The sequence below is a fragment of the Hyla sarda genome, unplaced genomic scaffold (assembly GCF_029499605.1).
Source record: "Hyla sarda isolate aHylSar1 unplaced genomic scaffold, aHylSar1.hap1 scaffold_775, whole genome shotgun sequence".
NCBI classification, from domain to species: Eukaryota; Metazoa; Chordata; class Amphibia; order Anura; family Hylidae; genus Hyla; species Hyla sarda.
This window is the reverse complement of record NW_026610798.1, coordinates 56,940-79,775: the sequence shown is the minus strand read 5'-3', so window position 1 is coordinate 79,775 and position 22,836 is coordinate 56,940. Positions and strand designations below refer to the sequence as shown.

Sequence of the window (22,836 nt, the reverse complement as noted above, 5' to 3'; positions counted from 1 at the left end):
ATATTTTAGCCTTAATGCTAGTTCAATTTCCGACCCCATTGTAGTTTGGAACTGTCACAAGGCAGTAATAAGGGGGTGTTGTATAAAATATGGTGCTATCCTAAAAAGAGAAAGGGAGAAACAAGTAAATGAGTTACTACAGACTTTAAAAATAGCCGAAAACGTTAATAAAACTTCCCCCTCAGCTGAGAACGCCTCTAAAGTAGCCTCCCTGAGAAGGGATTTACACTGTATCATGTTCTCCTCTTATAAGAAATCCCATAGGAAACTTCAAGCTACGTACTATTCCCAAAATAATAAAGCGGGTAAACTTTTAGCCAGCCTTTTAAAAAAGCGCCAACTAAAATCGCGCATCCCATATTTAATTCATCCACATCACAATACTAAGCTGTACACTCCTGACGATATTGCTGAAGGCTTTCAACAATTTTATTCCAATTTATATAATCTAAATCACCATATCTCTCCCCCTGATAACCTCAACTCTCTTGTGCATGATTACCTTGTTGGGCTTAACCTTCCGCTCCTCTCTCCGTCCCAGCTTTTAGATTTAAATAGGGACATCACCGATGAGGAGGTGTCAGAGGTTATACGGTCCCTTCCTGCTGAAAAGGCACCTGGGCCCGATGGCTGTCACTTCTTACTATAAAATGTTTAAAGACACTCTGACACCCCATTTACGTGCATTTTGCCAAGCGGCAACCCTGGCGGGGACATTACCGGTTGAAAATTTACAAGCTACTATTGTCACACTTCCGAAACCGGGAAAGCCCCCCCGATACACCCCAAAATTTTAGGCCAATTTCTTTATTGAATCAGGACATTAAAATATACGCGAAGCTGTTGGCCTCTAGAATGTCGCTGATTTTACCATTGTTAATTAATCTCGATCAGTCAGGTTTTGTTGCTGGACGGCAGACCTCTGACAACACGAGACGTCTTCTCAATGTGTTTCATCATCTTGAGCGAACTGGGAGTTCAGCTTTGGTTATGGCACTGGACGCTGAGAAGGCGTTTGATCGCCTTCGGTGGTCATTCGCCTTCTCGGTCCTGGAATTTATGGGCTTTGCAGGGGGGATAATCTTAGCCTTATCCTCTTTGTATTCTAATCCGACGGCGAGGGTACTGGCGAATGGCTCGTTATCGGACCCATTTTCGATCACGAATGGATCACGCCAGGGTTGCCCACTGTCCCCTCTCATTTATATTTTATCGATAGAGCCGCTGGCTCAAGCTATACGTCAAGATGGGCGCATTGCGGGCATCACTATAGGGAGGAAGGAGCACATCATCTAACTATATGCGGATGATGTTATCCTCATGCTATCCAACCCCTCAATCTCATTACCAGCGGTTATGGATAATATATCACTATTTGGTAAACTCTCCTATTGTCAGCTAAATGAAGTAAAAACTCAAGCCCTCCCTATAAATATCGACACAACCCTGCAAACTTCTCTTAAAGCCCAATATAAATTTGATTGGCAAAATAAACACCTTAAATATTTAGGGATCCATTTATCCTTCCCACATAAAACACTCTATAGCGAAAATTATGAACCTTTGTAGTCCTCCTTGAAAGTCGAAGCAGACCGGCTGTCTAAATCAGATGTTTCCTGGGTGGGCAGAGTGGCTACCTTTAAGATGTTTCTATTGCCGAGGCTACTTTACCTCTTTTGCAATTTACCTATTTCCCTTCCCGCTTCCTTTTTCCGTAGAGCTCAAAGTATTCTTTCTCACTTTATCTGGGCGGGTGGCAGACCTAAGTTGTCCACGAACATACTGTCCAAAACTAAATATGCAGGCGGTCTGGGATCTCCAAATATTAAACATTACTATACTGCCACGTTGGTGACCATGACGAGGCATTGGTGGCACTTCGGGAAGATATCCAGAGGGTGTCGATTAAGAATGAGTCGACACATCCATCCTCAGTTAGGGATCTATTGTATATGCCCTTTTGGAACGTGACTTTACCTAGAATGTGCAACCCTCTTGTCAAAGCATCCTATGATGCGTGGGTGTACTATGTAACACACTCTGCTACCCCTAGACCCTCGAACAAAGAAGACCTTCCACTCACACTGATACAAGCTATAATCCCAGATTTAGATTTGAGACTTTGGTTACTTAAAGGAATATCTCATGTTAGGGATCTCTACACATCCTCCACCTTACATACGTTCCAGTATATACAAGAGAAATATGACTTACCCAAACAAGAGTTTTACAAATTTTTAAGAGTCCGCCATTTTCTTCATGGCTTGTTGCCCTCCAAGAAAAGCACCGATAGTTTATTACTTACACAACAATCTTCCCCCTTAAGGGGTTTGAAGCCGATTTATACTAATTTATCGCTCGCTAAGACGTTCACTAAATCATATCCTATGAGAACGTGGGAGAAGGACCTTGGTCTCTCCTTTTCTTGTGAGGAGTGGCAACACGCCTTTAAGACAATGCATAAGGCACTTCAGTGCACTACACATGTGGAATCAGGGCTTAAGACTATCCTTAGGTGGTATTATACGCCTGACAGGTTATCCAGAATATATCCGGATGTGTCGTCTTGTTGTTGGCGGGGTTGTGGATGCAGGGGTACCCTTTACCACATACTATGGTCGTGCCCTTTGATCAGACCTTTCTGGGCCTCGTGTAAACGTCTCTTAACTGACTTGTTAGGCAGACATATACCTTGGAACGCCTATTCAGTCTTACTTTTTTTGCGCTTGCATTCACTCCCACGCCACAATAGAGATATTTTTTGTATAATTTGCATTCTAGCAAAAATAGCTATAGTTAGTAACTGGAAATCCGCGACTGTGCCTTTGATTGACATGTTAATCAGTAAAATAAATACTACATACTCGTTTGAAAAAATAATAGCGAGGGGCTCGGGTACTTACCAGCTTTTCCTTACAAGATGGGAGGGCCGGTCCTCCTCCTCGAACTGCAGAGATATTTGACCTTATCTCTAGTGAACTTTTCTAAATCCTCGTCTCCTTTAGGTGAATGATTTTGTATATCCCATCTGCTCTATATTTGCATAAGACCATTATTATAAAACTTTGCAGATTATGTCCTTTTGTATAAATGCATAAATTCGAGCCAACAAATTGAGACTTCGAAACCTGAAGAGTGCACACTAATGAGAGGTACCGGTCTTGCTATTACCTGTTGATTTTTGTTTTTATTCTCAAGTCATTTGTGTGATTTTGCAGTATGTAATGACGTGTTGGACAAACTCACGTATATACCTGTTCGTCATCTGAAATTACATTTCCACATCTTGGACTATGTACACTTGATCCACAAGTGCCTTGTTGTTTTGTATGTAAGAAAAAAACTTCTTTAATAAAAAATATTTTGGAAAAAAAAAAAAAAAAAAAGTACGCAAGAATGGAGGGATGTGTTTCAGAATATATTACGAGCCTCCATGAATCTGAATCATAGAATTTCATTTACTAAGCCGGCTCTGAGGGTCCCGTATACGCCAACATTCTTAAGTCAAATAGGTAAAAGGTTAGACACGAAATGCCCCAAGGAGAAGAGGCAGACTTAATGCATACGGTGTGGGGACGCCCGCTGATTCTATCGCATAACAGAAAACAGGATGAAAAGAACGTGGAGTAAGAATAGTAAAGGAGCTATCCTGGGTATTGGCCTAAAGGAAACCCCAAGGGTTTATATTAAAAATATTTGGAACTGCAAAAATATTGTTATTAAAGAAAATGGTTCTAACCAGAAGTTCCATCAGTTAAGGAATGGGAACTAGAGGTATCGTAGATTAAGAAATATGAATTGATACTTTACCCTAGAAAAGCTCTTTTTCCCTTTATAATGTTGGAATGAGATAGATGGTAGGAAACAACCTAGCTGGTAATCTGGGGGAGGGGGGATAGGAGAGAAGGGCGGAGTTTGGAGTGGGTGGGGACTCAGCAAGGGGAATAAAATTACTATGTTGTAAACATTTTACTGTGCTAATGTAATTTTGTATGGATTTAAATAAAAAATAAATAAATAAACGGATGTATAATAACGGATGAAATAACGGGCATATTCATCCGTTAAGACCCGTTATAACATTATACAACATTATAAAAACGTTATAACTGGGAGTCATGCAAAGTCGTGTGCGGTCTGAACCCGAGCAATGTACTGGGATGGAATGGTGCTGTAGACTAGTGTTTTATTGTATTACCATCTGGTCACACGCCTTACCTTCTCCTCCATGAAGTGCCTCTCGGTGGTGGACAGAGCTTCTTGATGTTCCTTTTTGGCCTTGAGGAGACTGTCCTTAATCTGCAGGGAAAGAAGATAAATGTGAAAAAGCGGGGTCTATGCTGAGTGGGGGACGAGGATGTCGGGGGTGGGATACGTGACCTCGTCCAGTTCTCTCTCCAGTTCGGCCTTGTGTCTGCGGAATTCTTTCATCCTTTTGAACTCGGACTGAATGACCTGCATCTCGTGAGCTCGACGGGAGCGCTCCTCCTCCAGGTCAGAAATCTGCTTCTGATAAGTCGCCATCTGGGACAGGACAGAAATCTGTAGTTACTGAGTGAGAACTGTGTGGCCGTGGGGTCAGTGTAGGAGAGAGGACTCCGAGTGCACAATAACTCCCAGCATCACACATCACGTCTGCTACCCAACATGCAACTCCTTAAATACGGGCAAGTACCATAAGCTGGGACCTAACCGGGGCGAGCTATGGGCTACCCCACCTACGCTGCCTCCTAACCCACGGCCTACAGCCCTTTAGCTTCCATTAGACAGAGGCCAATGTATGGGAAGAAGATTGTGATGGTGTAAAGGGTCTGTGCTGTGAAGATTACACACTACCCCACAAAAAGTAAAGACATTGGCCTTGTCTGGCTGTGGGACTCTACATATCTACAGTATATACAGAATATAAATGTGTCCAATACTTATTTCCCTTCCTGTATATATAGAATATATATGGTGACGTGTCCAATACTTATTTCCCTCCCTGTATATATAGAATATATATGGTGACGTGCCCAATACTTATTTCCCTTCCTGTATATATAGAATATATATGGTGACGTGTCCAATACTTATTTCCCTTCCTGTATATATAGAATATATATGGAGACGTGTTCAATACTTATTCCCCTCCCTGTATATATAGAATATATATGGTGACGTGTCCAATACTTATTTCCCTCCCTGTATATACAGAATATATATGGAGACGTGTTCAATACTTATTCCCCTCCCTGTATATATAGAATATATATGGTGACGTGTCCAATACTTATTTCCCTCCCTGTATATATAGAATATATATATATGGTGACGTGTCCAATACTTATTTCCCTTCCTGTATATATAGAATATATATGGAGACGTGTCCAATACTTATTTCCCCCGCTGTATATACAGAATATATATGGTGACGTGTCCAATACTTATTTCCCTTTCTGTATATATAGAATATATATGGTGACGTGCACAATACTTATTTCCCTTCCTGTATATACAGAATATATATGGAGACGTGTCCAATACTTACTTCCCTCCCTGTATATATAGTATATGGTGACGTGTCCAATACTTATTTCCCTTCCTGTATATATAGAATATATATGGTGACGTGTCCAATACTTATTTCCCTTCCTGTATATATAGAATATATATATGGTGACGTGTCCAATACTTATTTCCCTCCCTGTATATACAGAATATATATATGGTGACGTGTCCAATACTTATTTCCCTCCCTGTATATATAGAATATATATGGTGACGTGTCCAATACTTATTTCCCTCCCTGTATATATAGAATATATATGGTGACGTGTCCAATACTTACTTCCCTCCCTGTATATATAGAATATATATGGTGACGTGTCCAATACTTATTTCCCTTCCTGTATATACAGAATATATATGGTGATGTGTCCAATACTTATTTCCCTTCCTGTATATATAGAATATATATGGTGACGTGTCCAATACTTACTTCCCTCCCTGTATATATAGAATATATATGGTGACGTGTCCAATACTTATTTCCCTCCCTGTATATATAGAATATATATGGTGACGTGTCCAATACTTATTTCCCTTCCTGTATATATAGAATATATATGGTGACGTGTCCAATACTTATTTCCCTCCCTGTATATATAGAATATATATGGTGATGTGTCCAATACTTATTTCCCTTCCTGTATATATAGAATATATATGGTGACATGTCCAATACTTATTTCCCTTCCTGTATATAGAATATATATGGTGACGTGTCCAATACTTATTTCCCTCCCTGTATATATAGAATATATATGGTGACGTGTCCAATACTTACTTCCCTCCCTGTATATATAGAATATATATGGTGACGTGTCCAATACTTATTTCCCTCCCTGTATATACAGAATATATATGGTGACGTGTCCAATACTTACTTCCCTCCCTGTATATATAGAATATATATGGTGACGTGTCCAATACTTATTTCCCTTCCTGTATATACAGAATATATATGGAGACGTGTCCAATACTTATTTCACTCCCTATATATACAAAATATATATGGTGACGTGTCCAATACTTATTTCCCTCCCTGTATATACAGAATATATATGGTGACGTGTCCAATACTTATTTCCCTCCCTGTATATATAGAATATATATGGTGACGTGTCCAATACTTATTTCCCTCCCTGTATATACAGAATATATATATGGTGACGTGTCCAATACTTATTTCCCTTCCTGTATATATAGAATATATATGGTGACGTGTCCAATACTTATTTCCCTTCCTGTATATATAGAATATATATGGTGACGTGTCCAATACTTATTTCCCTCCCTGTATATACAGAATATATATGGTGACGTGTCCAATACTTATTTCCCTCCCTGTATATACAGAATATATATATGGTGACGTGTCCAATACTTACTTCCCTCCCTGTATATACAGAATATATATGGTGACGTGTCCAATACTTATTTCCCTCCCTGTATATACAGAATATATATATGGTGACGTGTCCAATACTTATTTCCCTCCCTGTATATACAGAATATATATGGTGACGTGTCCAATACTTATTTCCCTCCCTGTATATACAGAATATATATATGGTGACGTGTCCAATACTTACTTCCCTCCCTGTATATACAGAATATATATGGTGACGTGTCCAATACTTATTTCCCTTCCTGTATATATAGAATATATATGGTGACGTGTCCAATACTTATTTCCCTTCCTGTATATACAGAATATATATGGTGACGTGTCCAATACTTATTTCCCTTCCTGTATATATAGAATATATATGGTGACGTGTCCAATACTTATTTCCCCTGGTGTATATATAGAATATATATGGTGATGTGTCCAATACTTATTTCCCTTCCTGTATATACAGAATATATATGGTGACGTGTCCAATACTTATTTCCCTCCCTGTATATACAGAATATATATATGGTGACGTGTCCAATACTTATTTCCCTCCCTGTATATACAGAATATATATGGTGACGTGTCCAATACTTATTTCCCTCCCTGTATATATAGAATATATATGGTGATGTGTCCAATACTTATTTCCCCTGCTGTATATACAGAATATATATGGTGACGTGTCCAATACTTATTTCCCTCCCTGTATATACAGAATATATATGGTGACGTGTCCAATACTTATTTCCCTTCCTGTATATATAGAATATATATGGTGACGTGTCCAATACTTATTTCCCTCCCTGTATATATAGAATATATATGGTGACGTGTCCAATACTTATTTCCCTCCCTGTAGATATAGAATATATATGGTGACGTGTCCAATACTTATTTCCCTTCCTGTATATAGAATATATATGGTGACGTGTCCAATACTTATTTCCCTCCCTGTATATACAGAATATATATGGTGACGTGTCCAATACTTATTTCCCTCCCTGTATATACAGAATATATATGGTGACGTGTCCAATACTTATTTCCCTCCCTGTATATACAGAATATATATGGTGACGTGTCCAATACTTATTTCCCTCCCTGTATATATAGAATATATATGGTGACATGTCCAATACTTATTTCCCTTCCTGTATATAGAATATATATGGTGACGTGTCCAATACTTATTTCCCTCCCTGTATATACAGAATATATATGGTGACGTGTCCAATACTTATTTCCCTTCCTGTGTATACAGAATATATATGGTGACGTGTCCAATACTTATTTTCCTCCCTGTATATACAGAATATATATGGTGACGTGTCCAATACTTATTTCCCTCCCTGTATATATAGAATATATATGGTGACGTGTCCAATACTTATTTCCCTTCCTGTATATAGAATATATATGGTGACGTGTCCAATACTTATTTCCCTTCCTGTATATATAGAATATATATGGTGACGTGTCCAATACTTATTTCCCTTCCTGTGTATACAGAATATATATGGTGACGTGTCCAATACTTATTTCCCTTCCTGTGTATACAGAATATATATGGTGACGTGTCCAATACTTATTTTCCTCCCTGTATATACAGAATATATATGGTGACGTGTCCAATACTTATTTCCCTCCCTGTATATATAGAATATATATGGTGACGTGTCCATACTTATTTCCCTTCCTGTATATAGAATATATACTGGTGACGTGTCCAATACTTATTTCCCTCCCTGTATATACAGAATATATATGGTGACGTGTCCAATACTTATTTCCCTTCCTGTATATACAGAATATATATGGTGACGTGTCCAATACTTATTTCCCTTCCTGTATATATAGAATATATATGGTGACGTGTCCAATACTTATTTCCCTCCCTGTATATATAGAATATATATATGGTGACGTGTCCAATACTTATTTCCCTCCCTGTATATACAGAATATATATGGTGATGTGTCCAATACTTATTTCCCTTCCTGTATATATAGAATATATATGGTGACGTGTCCAATACTTATTTCCCTCCCTGTATATATAGAATATATATGGTGACGTGTCCAATACTTATTTCCCTCCCTGTATATACAGAATATATATGGTGACGTGTCCAATACTTATTTCCCTTCCTGTATATATAGAATATATATGGTGACGTGTCCAATACTTATTTCCCTCCCTGTATATATAGAATATATATGGTGATGTGTCCAATACTTATTTCCTCCCTGTATATACAGAATATATATGGTGACGTGTCCAATACTTATTTCCCTTCCTGTATATATAGAATATATATGGTGACGTGTCCAATACTTATTTCCCTTCCTGTATATATAGAATATATATGGTGACGTGTCCAATACTTATTTCCCTCCCTGTATATACAGAATATATATATGGTGACGTGTCCAATACTTATTTCCCTTCCTGTATATATAGAATATATATGGTGACGTGTCCAATACTTATTTCCCTTCCTGTATATACAGAATATATATGGTGACGTGTCCAATACTTACTTCCCTCCCTGTATATATAGAATATATATGGTGACGTGTCCAATACTTATTTCCCTTCCTGTATATACAGAATATATATGGTGACGTGTCCAATACTTATTTCCCTCCCTGTATATACAGAATATATATGGTGACGTGTCCAATACTTATTTCCCTTCCTGTATATACAGAATATATATGGTGACGTGTCCAATACTTACTTCCCTCCCTGTATATATAGAATATATATGGTGACGTGTCCAATACTTACTTCCCTCCCTGTATATATAGAATATATATGGTGACGTGTCCAATACTTATTTCCCTTCCTGTATATATAGAATATATATGGTGACGTGTCCAATACTTATTTCCCTTCCTGTATATACAGAATATATATATGGTGACGTGTCCAATACTTATTTCCCTTCCTGTATATATAGAATATATATGGTGACGTGTCCAATACTTATTTCCCTTCCTGTATATACAGAATATATATGGTGACGTGTCCAATACTTATTTCCCTTCCTGTATATACAGAATATATATGGTGACGTGTCCAATACTTATTTCCCTTCCTGTATATATAGAATATATATGGTGACGTGTCCAATACTTACTTCCCTCCCTGTATATATAGAATATATATGGTGACGTGTCCAATACTTACTTCCCTCCCTGTATATATAGAATATATATGGTGACGTGTCCAATACTTATTTCCCTCCCTGTAAATACAGAATATATATGGTGACGTGTCCAATACTTATTTCCCTCCCTGTATATACAGAATATATATGGTGACGTGTCCAATACTTATTTCCCTCCCTGTATATACAGAATATATATGGTGACGTGTCCAATACTTATTTCCCTTCCTGTATATATAGAATATATATGGTGACGTGTCCAATACTTATTTCCCTCCCTGTATATACAGAATATATATATGGTGACGTGTCCAATACTTATTTCCCTTCCTGTATATATAGAATATATATGGTGACGTGTCCAATACTTACTTCCCTCCCTGTATATATAGAATATATATGGTGACGTGTCCAATACTTATTTCCCTTCCTGTATATACAGAATATATATGGTGACGTGTCCAATACTTATTTCCCTTCCTGTATATACAGAATATATATGGTGACGTGTCCAATACTTATTTCCCTTCCTGTATATATAGAATATATATGGTGACGTGTCCAATACTTATTTCCCTCCCTGTATATATAGAATATATATGGTGACGTGTCCAATACTTACTTCCCTCCCTGTATATATAGAATATATATGGTGACGTGTCCAATACTTATTTCCCTCCCTGTATATATAGAATATATATATGGTGACGTGTCCAATACTTATTCCCCTCCCTGTATATATAGAATATATATGGTGACGTGTCCAATACTTATTTCCCTCCCTGTATATATAGAATATATATATGGTGACGTGTCCAATACTTATTCCCCTTCCTGTATATACAGAATATATATGGTGACGTGTCCAATACTTACTTCCCTCCCTGTATATATAGAATATATATGGTGACGTGTCCAATACTTACTTCCCTCCCTGTATATATAGAATATATATGGTGACGTGTCCAATACTTATTTCCCTCCCTGTATATACAGAATATATATGGTGACGTGTCCAATACTTATTTCCCTTCCTGTATATACAGAATATATATGGTGACATGTCCAATACTTATTTCCCTTCCTGTATATACAGAATATATATGGTGACGTGTCCAATACTTATTTCCCTTCCTGTATATACAGAATATATATGGTGACGTGTCCAATACTTACTTCCCTCCCTGTATATATAGAATATATATGGTGACGTTGTCCAATACTTATTTCCCTCCAGTATATATAGAATATATATATGGTGACGTGTCCAATACTTATTTCCCTTCCTGTATATACAGAATATATATGGTGACGTGTCCAATACTTATTTCCCTCCTGTATATATAGAATATATATGGTGACGTGTCCAATACTTATTTCCCTTCCTGTATATATAGAATATATATGGTGACGTGTCCAATACTTACTTCCCTCCCTGTATATATAGAATATATATGGTGACGTGTCCAATACTTATTTCCCTTCCTGTATATAGAATATATATGGTGACGTGTCCAATACTTACTTCCCTCCCTGTATATATAGAATATATATGGTGACGTGTCCAATACTTATTCCCTCCTGTATATATAGAATATATATATGGTGACGTGTCCAATACTTATTCCCCTCCTGTATATACAGAATATATATGGTGACGTGTCCAATACTTATTTCCCTTCCTGTATATATAGAATATATATATGGTGACGTGTCCAATACTTATTTCCCTCCCTGTATATATAGAATATATATATGGTGACGTGTCCAATACTTACTTCCCTCCCTGTATATATAGAATATATATGGTGACGTGTCCAATACTTATTTCCCTCCCTGTATATATAGAATATATATATGGTGACGTGTCCAATACTTATTCCCCTCCCTGTATATATAGAATATATATGGTGACGTGTCCAATACTTATTTCCCTCCCTGTATATATAGAATATATATGGTGACGTGTCCAATACTTATTTCCCCTGGTGTATATATAGAATATATATGGTGATGTGTCCAATACTTATTTCCCTCCCTGTATATACAGAATATATATGGTGACGTGTCCAATACTTATTTCCCTCCCTGTATATACAGAATATATATATGGTGACGTGTCCAATACTTATTTCCCTCCCTGTATATACAGAATATATATGGTGACGTGTCCAATACTTATTTCCCTCCCTGTATATATAGAATATATATGGTGATGTGTCCAATACTTATTTCCCCTGCTGTATATACAGAATATATATGGTGACGTGTCCAATACTTATTTCCCTCCCTGTATATACAGAATATATATGGTGACGTGTCCAATACTTATTTCCCTCCCTGTATATACAGAATATATATGGTGACGTGTCCAATACTTATTTCCCTCCCTGTATATACAGAATATATATGGTGACGTGTCCAATACTTATTTCCCTCCCTGTATATACAGAATATATATGGTGACGTGTCCAATACTTATTTCCCTCCCTGTATATACAGAATATATATGGTGACGTGTCCAATACTTATTTCCCTCCCTGTATATACAGAATATATATGGTGACGTGTCCAATACTTATTTCCCTCCCTGTATATATAGAATATATATGGTGACATGTCCAATACTTATTTCCCTTCCTGTATATAGAATATATATGGTGACGTGTCCAATACTTATTTCCCTCCCTGTATATACAGAATATATATGGTGACGTGTCCAATACTTATTTCCCTTCCTGTGTATACAGAATATATATGGTGACGTGTCCAATACTTATTTTCCTCCCTGTATATACAGAATATATATGGTGACGTGTCCAATACTTATTTCCCTCCCTGTAGATATAGAATATATATGGTGACGTGTCCAATACTTATTTCCCTTCCTGTATATAGAATATATATGGTGACGTTGTCCAATACTTATTTCCCTTCCTGTATATATAGAATATATATGGTGACGTGTCCAATACTTATTTCCCTTCCTGTGTATACAGAATATATATGGTGACGTGTCCCAATACTTATTTTCCTCCCTGTATATACAGAATATATATGGTGACGTGTCCAATACTTATTTCCCTCCCTGTATATATAGAATATATATGGTGACGTGTCCAATACTTATTTCCCTTCCTGTATATAGAATATATATGGTGACGTGTCCAATACTTATTTCCCTCCCTGTATATACAGAATATATATGGTGACGTGTCCAATACTTATTTCCCTTCCTGTATATATAGAATATATATGGTGACGTGTCCAATACTTATTTCCCTCCCTGTATATATAGAATATATATGGTGACGTGTCCAATACTTATTTCCCTCCCTGTATATACAGAATATATATGGTGACGTGTCCAATACTTATTTCCCTTCCTGTATATATAGAATATATATGGTGACGTGTCCAATACTTATTTCCCTCCCTGTATATATAGAATATATATGGTGATGTGTCCAATACTTATTTCCCTCCCTGTATATACAGAATATATATGGTGACGTGTCCAATACTTATTTCCCTTCCTGTATATATAGAATATATATGGTGACGTGTCCAATACTTATTTCCCTTCCTGTATATATAGAATATATATGGTGACGTGTCCAATACTTATTTCCCTCCCTGTATATACAGAATATATATATGGTGACGTGTCCAATACTTATTTCCCTTCCTGTATATATAGAATATATATGGTGACGTGTCCAATACTTATTTCCCTTCCTGTATATACAGAATATATATGGTGACGTGTCCAATACTTACTTCCCTCCCTGTATATATAGAATATATATGGTGACGTGTCCAATACTTATTTCCCTCCCTGTATATACAGAATATATATGGTGACGTGTCCAATACTTATTTCCCTTCCTGTATATACAGAATATATATGGTGACGTGTCCAATACTTACTTCCCTCCCTGTATATATAGAATATATATGGTGACGTGTCCAATACTTACTTCCCTCCCTGTATATATAGAATATATATGGTGACGTGTCCAATACTTATTTCCCTTCCTGTATATATAGAATATATATGGTGACGTGTCCAATACTTATTTCCCTCCCTGTATATACAGAATATATATATGGTGACGTGTCCAATACTTATTTCCCTTCCTGTATATATAGAATATATATGGTGACGTGTCCAATACTTATTTCCCTTCCTGTATATACAGAATATATATGGTGACGTGTCCAATACTTATTTCCCTTCCTGTATATACAGAATATATATGGTGACGTGTCCAATACTTATTTCCCTTCCTGTATATATAGAATATATATGGTGACGTGTCCAATACTTATTTCCCTCCCTGTATATACAGAATATATATGGTGACGTGTCCAATACTTACTTCCCTCCCTGTATATATAGAATATATATGGTGACGTGTCCAATACTTATTTCCCTCCCTGTATATACAGAATATATATGGTGACGTGTCCAATACTTATTTCCCTCCCTGTATATACAGAATATATATGGTGACGTGTCCAATACTTATTTCCCTCCCTGTATATACAGAATATATATGGTGACGTGTCCAATACTTACTTCCCTCCCTGTATATATAGAATATATATGGTGACGTGTCCAATACTTATTTCCCTTCCTGTATATATAGAATATATATGGTGACGTGTCCAATACTTATTTCCCTCCCTGTATATACAGAATATATATATGGTGACGTGTCCAATACTTATTTCCCTTCCTGTATATATAGAATATATATGGTGACGTGTCCAATACTTATTTCCCTTCCTGTATATACAGAATATATATGGTGACGTGTCCAATACTTATTTCCCTTCCTGTATATACAGAATATATATGGTGACGTGTCCAATACTTATTTCCCTTCCTGTATATATAGAATATATATGGTGACGTGTCCAATACTTACTTCCCTCCCTGTATATATAGAATATATATGGTGACGTGTCCAATACTTATTTCCCTTCCTGTGTATACAGAATATATATATGGTGACGTGTCCAATACTTACTTCCCTCCCTGTATATATAGAATATATATGGTGACGTGTCCAATACTTATTTCCCTCCCTGTATATACAGAATATATATGGTGACGTGTCCAATACTTATTTCCCTCCCTGTATATATAGAATATATATGGTGACGTGTCCAATACTTATTTCCCTTCCTGTATATACAGAATATATATGGTGACGTGTCCAATACTTACTTCCCTCCCTGTATATATAGAATATATATGGTGACGTGTCCAATACTTATTTCCCTTCCTGTATATATAGAATATATATGGTGACGTGTCCAATACTTATTTCCCTCCCTGTATATACAGAATATATATATGGTGACGTGTCCAATACTTATTTCCCTTCCTGTATATATAGAATATATATGGTGACGTGTCCAATACTTATTTCCCTTCCTGTATATACAGAATATATATGGTGACGTGTCCAATACTTATTTCCCTTCCTGTATATACAGAATATATATGGTGACGTGTCCAATACTTATTTCCCTTCCTGTATATATAGAATATATATGGTGACGTGTCCAATACTTACTTCCCTCCCTGTATATATAGAATATATATGGTGACGTGTCCAATACTTACTTCCCTCCCTGTATATATAGAATATATATGGTGACGTGTCCAATACTTATTTCCCTCCCTGTATATACAGAATATATATGGTGACGTGTCCAATACTTATTTCCCTCCCTGTATATATAGAATATATATGGTGACGTGTCCAATACTTATTTCCCTTCCTGTATATACAGAATATATATGGTGACGTGTCCAATACTTACTTCCCTCCCTGTGTATACAGAATATATATGGTGACGTGTCCAATACTTATTTCCCTCCCTGTATATATAGAATATATATGGTGACGTGTCCAATACTTATTTCCCTCCCTGTATATATAGAATATATATATGGTGACGTGTCCAATACTTATTTCCCTTCCTGTATATATAGAATATATATGGTGACGTGTCCAATACTTATTTCCCTTCCTGTATATATAGAATATATATGGTGACGTGTCCAATACTTACTTCCCTCCCTGTATATATAGAATATATATGGTGACGTGTCCAATACTTATTTCCCTTCCTGTATATATAGAATATATATGGTGACGTGTCCAATACTTATTTCCCTTCCTGTATATATAGAATATATATATGGTGACGTGTCCAATACTTATTCCCCTCCCTGTATATACAGAATATATATGGTGACGTGTCCAATACTTATTTCCCTTCCTGTATATATAGAATATATATGGTGACGTGTCCAATACTTATTTCCCTCCCTGTATATATAGAATATATATGGTGACGTGTCCAATACTTACTTCCCTCCCTGTATATATAGAATATATATGGTGACGTGTCCAATACTTATTTCCCTTCCTGTATATATAGAATATATATGGTGACGTGTCCAATACTTATTCCCCTCCCTGTATATATAGAATATATATGGTGACGTGTCCAATACTTATTTCCCTCCCTGTATATATAGAATATATATGGTGACGTGTCCAATACTTACTTCCCTCCCTGTATATATAGAATATATATGGTGACGTGTCCAATACTTATTTCCCTTCCTGTATATATAGAATATATATGGTGACGTGTCCAATACTTATTTCCCTCCCTGTATATACAGAATATATATATGGTGACGTGTCCAATACTTATTTCCCTTCCTGTATATATAGAATATATATGGTGACGTGTCCAATACTTATTTCCCTCCCTGTATATACAGAATATATATATGGTGACGTGTCCAATACTTATTCCCCTCCCTGTATATATAGAATATATATGGTGACGTGTCCAATACTTATTTCCCTCCCTGTATATATAGAATATATATGGTGACGTGTCCAATACTTACTTCCCTCCCTGTATATATAGAATATATATGGTGACGTGTCCAATACTTATTTCCCTCCCTGTATATACAGAATATATATGGTGACGTGTCCAATACTTATTTCCCGCACATGTAATGGGGCTGGACCTTGGGGTCCTCTCTATGAACTCCAGAAGGGGCCGTCCCTGGTGACCCTAGGGGTCTGTGCACTATTACTGGGGGGTTGACCAAAAATGTTTATCACAGGATTTTTCTAATTTATGGCGGTTTCACAGTATTTATCGATATTTTTTTGTTCACTCATTCTAACCCCCCCCCCCCCCTCGAATGAGTTATCAGCCGCAACGCGGTGGGGAACTAATCATATATGACCCGTGACCGCTGCTCTGCTTCTCTCCTCTCCCCCTCCCCCACATCAGGGAACTAATCATATATGACCCGTGACCGCTGCTCTACTTCTCTCCTCTCCCCCTCCCCCACATCAGGGAACTAATCATATATGACCCGTGACCGCTGCTCTACTTCTCTCCTCCCCCCTCCCCACATCGGGGAACTAATCATATATGACCCGTGACCGCTGCTCTGCTTCTCTCCTCCCCCCCCCCCACCACATCGAGGAACTAATCATATATGACCCGTGACCGCTGCTCTGCTTCTCTCCTCTCCCCCTCCCCCACATCGGGGAACTAATCATATATGACCCGTGACCGCTGCTCTGCTTCTCTCCTCTCCCCCTCCCCCACATCGGGGAACTAATCATATATGACCCGTGATCGCTGCTCTGCTTCTCTCCTCCCCCCTCCCCCACATCAGGGAACTAATCATATATGACCCGTGACCGCTGCTCTGCTTCTCTCCTCTCCCCCTCCCCCACATCGGGGAACTAATCATATATGACCCGTGACCGCTGCTCTGCTTCTCTCCTCCCCCCCCCCCCACCACATCGAGGAACTAATCATATATGACCCGTGAGTGCTGCTCTGCTTCTCTCCTCCCCCCCCCCCTCCTCCCCCACATCGGGGAACTAATCATATATGACCCGTGACCGCTGCTCTGCTTCTCTCCTCTCCCCCTCCCCCACATCGGGGAACTAATCATATATGACCCGTGAGTGCTGCTCTGCTTCTCTCCTCCCCCCCCCCCACCACATCGAGGAACTAATCATATATGACCCGTGATCGCTGCTCTGCTTCTCTCCTCCCCCCCCCTCCCCCACATCGGGGAACTAATCATATATGACCCGTGACCGCTGCTCTGCTTCTCTCCTCCCCCCTCCCCCACATCGGGGAACTAATCATATATGACCCGTGATCGCTGCTCTGCTTCTCTCCTCCCCCCCTCCCCCACATCAGGGAACTAATCATATATGACCCGTGACCGCTGCTCTGCTTCTCTCCTCTCCCCCTCCCCCACATCGGGGAACTAATCATATATGACCCGTGAGTGCTGCTCTGCTTCTCTCCTCCCCCCCCCCCCACCACATCGGGGAACTAATCATATATGACCCGTGATCGCTGCTCTGCTTCTCTCCTCCCCCCCCCCCCACCACATCGGGGAACTAATCATATATGACCCGTGAGTGCTGCTCTGCTTCTCTCCTCCCCCCTCCCCCACATCAGGGAACTAATCATATATGACCCGTGACCGCTGCTCTGCTTCTCTCCTCCCCCCTCCCCCACATCGGGGAACTAATCATATATGACCCGTGATCGCTGCTCTGCTTCTCTCCTCCCCCCCCCCACCACATCGGGGAACTAATCATATATGACCCGTGAGTGCTGCTCTGCTTCTCTCCTCCCCCCTCCCCCACATCAGGGAACTAATCATATATGACCCGTGATCGCTGCTCTGCTTCTCTCCTCCCCCCTCCCCCACATCGGGGAACTAATCATATATGACCCATGATCGCTGCTCTGCTTCTCTCCCCCCCCCCTCCCCCACATCAGGGAACTAATCATATATGACCCGTGACCGCTGCTCTGCTTCTCTCCTCCCCCCTCCCCCACATCGGGGAACTAATCATATATGACCCGTGATCGCTGCTCTGCTTCTCTCCTCCCCCCCTCCCCCACATCAGGGAACTAATCATATATGACCCGTGACCGCTGCTCTGCTTCTCTCCTCTCCCCCTCCCCCACATCGGGGAACTAATCATATATGACCCGTGAGTGCTGCTCTGCTTCTCTCCTCCCCCCCCCCCCACCACATCGGGGAACTAATCATATATGACCCGTGATCGCTGCTCTGCTTCTCTCCTCCCCCCCCCCCCACCACATCGAGGAACTAATCATATATGACCCGTGAGTGCTGCTCTGCTTCTCTCCTCCCCCCCCCGCCCACCACATCGGGGAACTAATCATATATGACCCGTGATCGCTGCTCTGCTTCTCTCCTCCCCCCCCCCCCACCACATCGGGGAACTAATCATATATGACCCGTGAGTGCTGCTCTGCTTCTCTCCTCCCCCCTCCCCCACATCGGGGAACTAATCATATATGACCCGTGATCGCTGCTCTGCTTCTCCCCCCCCCCCTCCCCCACATCAGGGAACTAATCATATATGACCCGTGACCGCTGCTCTGCTTCTCTCCTCTCCCCCTCCCCCACATCGGGGAACTAATCATATATGACCCGTGACCGCTGCTCTGCTTCTCTCCTCCCCCCCCCCCCCCACCACATCGGGGAACTAATCATATATGACCCGTGATCGCTGCTCTGCTTCTCTCCTCCCCCCCCCCCCCCACCACATCGGGGAACTAATCATATATGACCCGTGATCGCTGCTCTGCTTCTCTCCTCCCCCCTCCCCCACATCGGGTAACTAATCATATATGACCCGTGATCGCTGCTCTGCTTCTCTCCTCCCCCCCCTCCCCCACATCGGGTAACTAATCATATATGACCCGTGATCGCTGCTCTGCTTCTCTCCTCCCCCCCTCCCCCACATCAGGGAACTAATCATATATGACCCGTGATCGCTGCTCTGCTTCTCTCCCCCCCCCCTCCCCCACATCAGGGAACTAATCATATATGACCCGTGACCGCTGCTCTGCTTCTCTCCTCTCTCCCTCCCCCACATCGGGGAACTAATCATATATGACCCGTGAGTGCTGCTCTGCTTCTCTCCTCCCCCCTCCCCCACATCGGGGAACTAATCATATATGACCCGTGATCGCTGCTCTGCTTCTCTCCTCCCCCCTCCCCCACATCAGGGAACTAATCATATATGACCCGTGATCGCTGCTCTGCTTCTCTCCTCCCCCCTCCCCCACATCGGGGAACTAATCATATATGACCCGTGATCGCTGCTCTGCTTCTCTCCCCCCCCCCTCCCCCACATCAGGGAACTAATCATATAAAACCCGTGACCGCTGCTCTGCTTCTCTCCTCTCCCCCTCCCCCACATCGGGGAACTAATCATATATGACCCGTGACCGCTGCTCTGCTTCTCTCCTCCCCCCTCCCCCACATCGGGAAACTAATCATATATGACCCGTGACCGCTGCTCTGCTTCTCTCCTCCCCCCCCCCACCACATCGGGGAACTAATCATATATGACCCGTGATCGCTGCTCTGCTTCTCTCCTCCCCCCTCCCCCACATCGGGTAACTAATCATATATGACCCGTGATCGCTGCTCTGCTTCTCTCCTCCCCCCCTCCCCCACATCGGGTAACTAATCATATATGACCCGTGATCGCTGCTCTGCTTCTCTCCTCCCCCCCTCCCCCACATCAGGGAACTAATCATATATGACCCGTGATCGCTGCTCTGCTTCTCTCCTCCCCCCCTCCCCCACATCGGGTAACTAATCATATATGACCCGTGATCGCTGCTATGCTTCTCTTACCCCCCCTCCCCCACATCGGGGAACTAATCATATATGACCCGTGAGTGCTGCTCTGCTTCTCTCCTCCCCCACATCGGGGAACTAATCATATATGACCCGTGATCGCTGCTCTGCTTCTCTCCTCCCCCCCCCCCCCACCACATCGGGTAACTAATCATATATGACCCGTGATCACGGCTCTGCTTCTCTCCTCCCCCCCTCCCCCACATCTGGGAACTAATCATATATGACCCGTGATCGCTGCTCTGCTTCTCTCCTCCCCCCCCCACATCGGGTAACTAATCATATATGACCCGTGATTGCTGCTCTGCTTCTCTCCTCCCCCCCTCCCCCACATCTGGGAACTAATCATATATGACCCGTGATCGCTGCTCTGCTTCTCTCCTCCCCCCCCCCCCCCACATCGGGGAACTAATCATATATGACCCGTGATCGCTGCTCTGCTTCTCTCCTCCCCCCCCCACATCGGGTAACTAATCATATATGACCCGTGATTGCTGCTCTGCTTCTCTCCTCCCCCCCCCACATCGGGTAACTAATCATATATGACCCGTGATTGCTGCTCTGCTTCTCTCCTCCCCCCCCCCCCACATCGGGTAACTAATCATATATGACCCGTGAGTGCTGCTCTGCTTCTCTCCTCCCCCCCCCCCCACATCGGGTAACTAATCATATATGACCCGTGATCGCTGCTCTGCTTCTCTCCTCCCCCCCCCACCACATCGGGTAACTAATCATATATGACCCGTGATCGCTGCTCTGCTTCTCTCCTCCCCCCTCCCCCACATCGGGGAACTAATCATATATGGCCCGTGATCGCTGCTCTGCTTCTCTCCTCTCCCCCCCCACATCGGGTAACTAATCATATATGACCCGTGAGTGCTGCTCTGCTTCTCTCCTCCCCCCCCCCCCACATCAGGGAACTAATCACATATGACCCGTGATTGCTGCTCTGCTTCTCTCCTCCCCCCCCTCCCCCACATCTGGGAACTAATCATATATGACCCGTGATCGCTGCTCTGCTTCTCTCCTCCCCCCCCCACATCGGGTAACTAATCATATATGACCCGTGATTGCTGCTCTGCTTCTCTCCTCCCCCCCCCCACATCGGGTAACTAATCATATATGACCCGTGATTGCTGCTCTGCTTCTCTCCTCCCCCCCCCCCACATCGGGTAACTAATCATATATGACCCGTGAGTGCTGCTCTGCTTCTCTCCTCCCCCCCCCCCCCACATCGGGTAACTAATCATATATGACCCGTGATCGCTGCTCTGCTTCTCTCCTCCCCCCCCCCACCACATCGGGTAACTAATCATATATGACCCGTGATCGCTGCTCTGCTTCTCTCCTCCCCCCTCCCCCACATCGGGGAACTAATCATATATGGCCCGTGATCGCTGCTCTGCTTCTCTCCTCTCCCCCCCCACATCGGGTAACTAATCATATATGACCCGTGAGTGCTGCTCTGCTTCTCTCCTCCCCCCTCCCCCACATCGGGTAACTAATCATATATGACCCGTGATCGCTGCTCTGCTTCTCTCCTCCCCCCCTCCCCCACATCGGGTAACTAATCATATATGACCCGTGATCGCTGCTCTGCTTCTCTCCTCCCCCCCTCCCCCACATCAGGGAACTAATCATATATGACCCGTGATCGCTGCTCTGCTTCTCTCCTCCCCCCCTCCCCCACATCGGGTAACTAATCATATATGACCCGTGATCGCTGCTATGCTTCTCTTACCCCCCCTCCCCCACATCGGGGAACTAATCATATATGACCCGTGAGTGCTGCTCTGCTTCTCTCCTCCCCCACATCGGGGAACTAATCATATATGACCCGTGATCGCTGCTCTGCTTCTCTCCTCCCCCCCCCCCCCACCACATCGGGTAACTAATCATATATGACCCGTGAGTGCTGCTCTGCTTCTCTCCTCCCCCCCCCCC

The 22,836-nt window shown here is 41.5% G+C and overlaps 1 protein-coding gene across 1 annotated transcript in view; it reads right to left on the bottom strand.

Annotated features, from left to right (window-relative positions):
* The window catches only part of BBOF1 (basal body orientation factor 1), an 89,681-nt gene that overhangs the window by 41,456 nt on the left and 25,389 nt on the right, over positions 1 to 22,836 (bottom strand). The window contains exons 4-5 of the mRNA XM_056554517.1: positions 4,381 to 4,524; positions 4,219 to 4,299 (exon numbers count right to left, since the gene is read on the bottom strand). Coding sequence (XP_056410492.1) covers positions 4,219 to 4,299; positions 4,381 to 4,524 — 225 coding nt within the window. The remainder of the gene's footprint in view (positions 1 to 4,218; positions 4,300 to 4,380; positions 4,525 to 22,836) is intronic.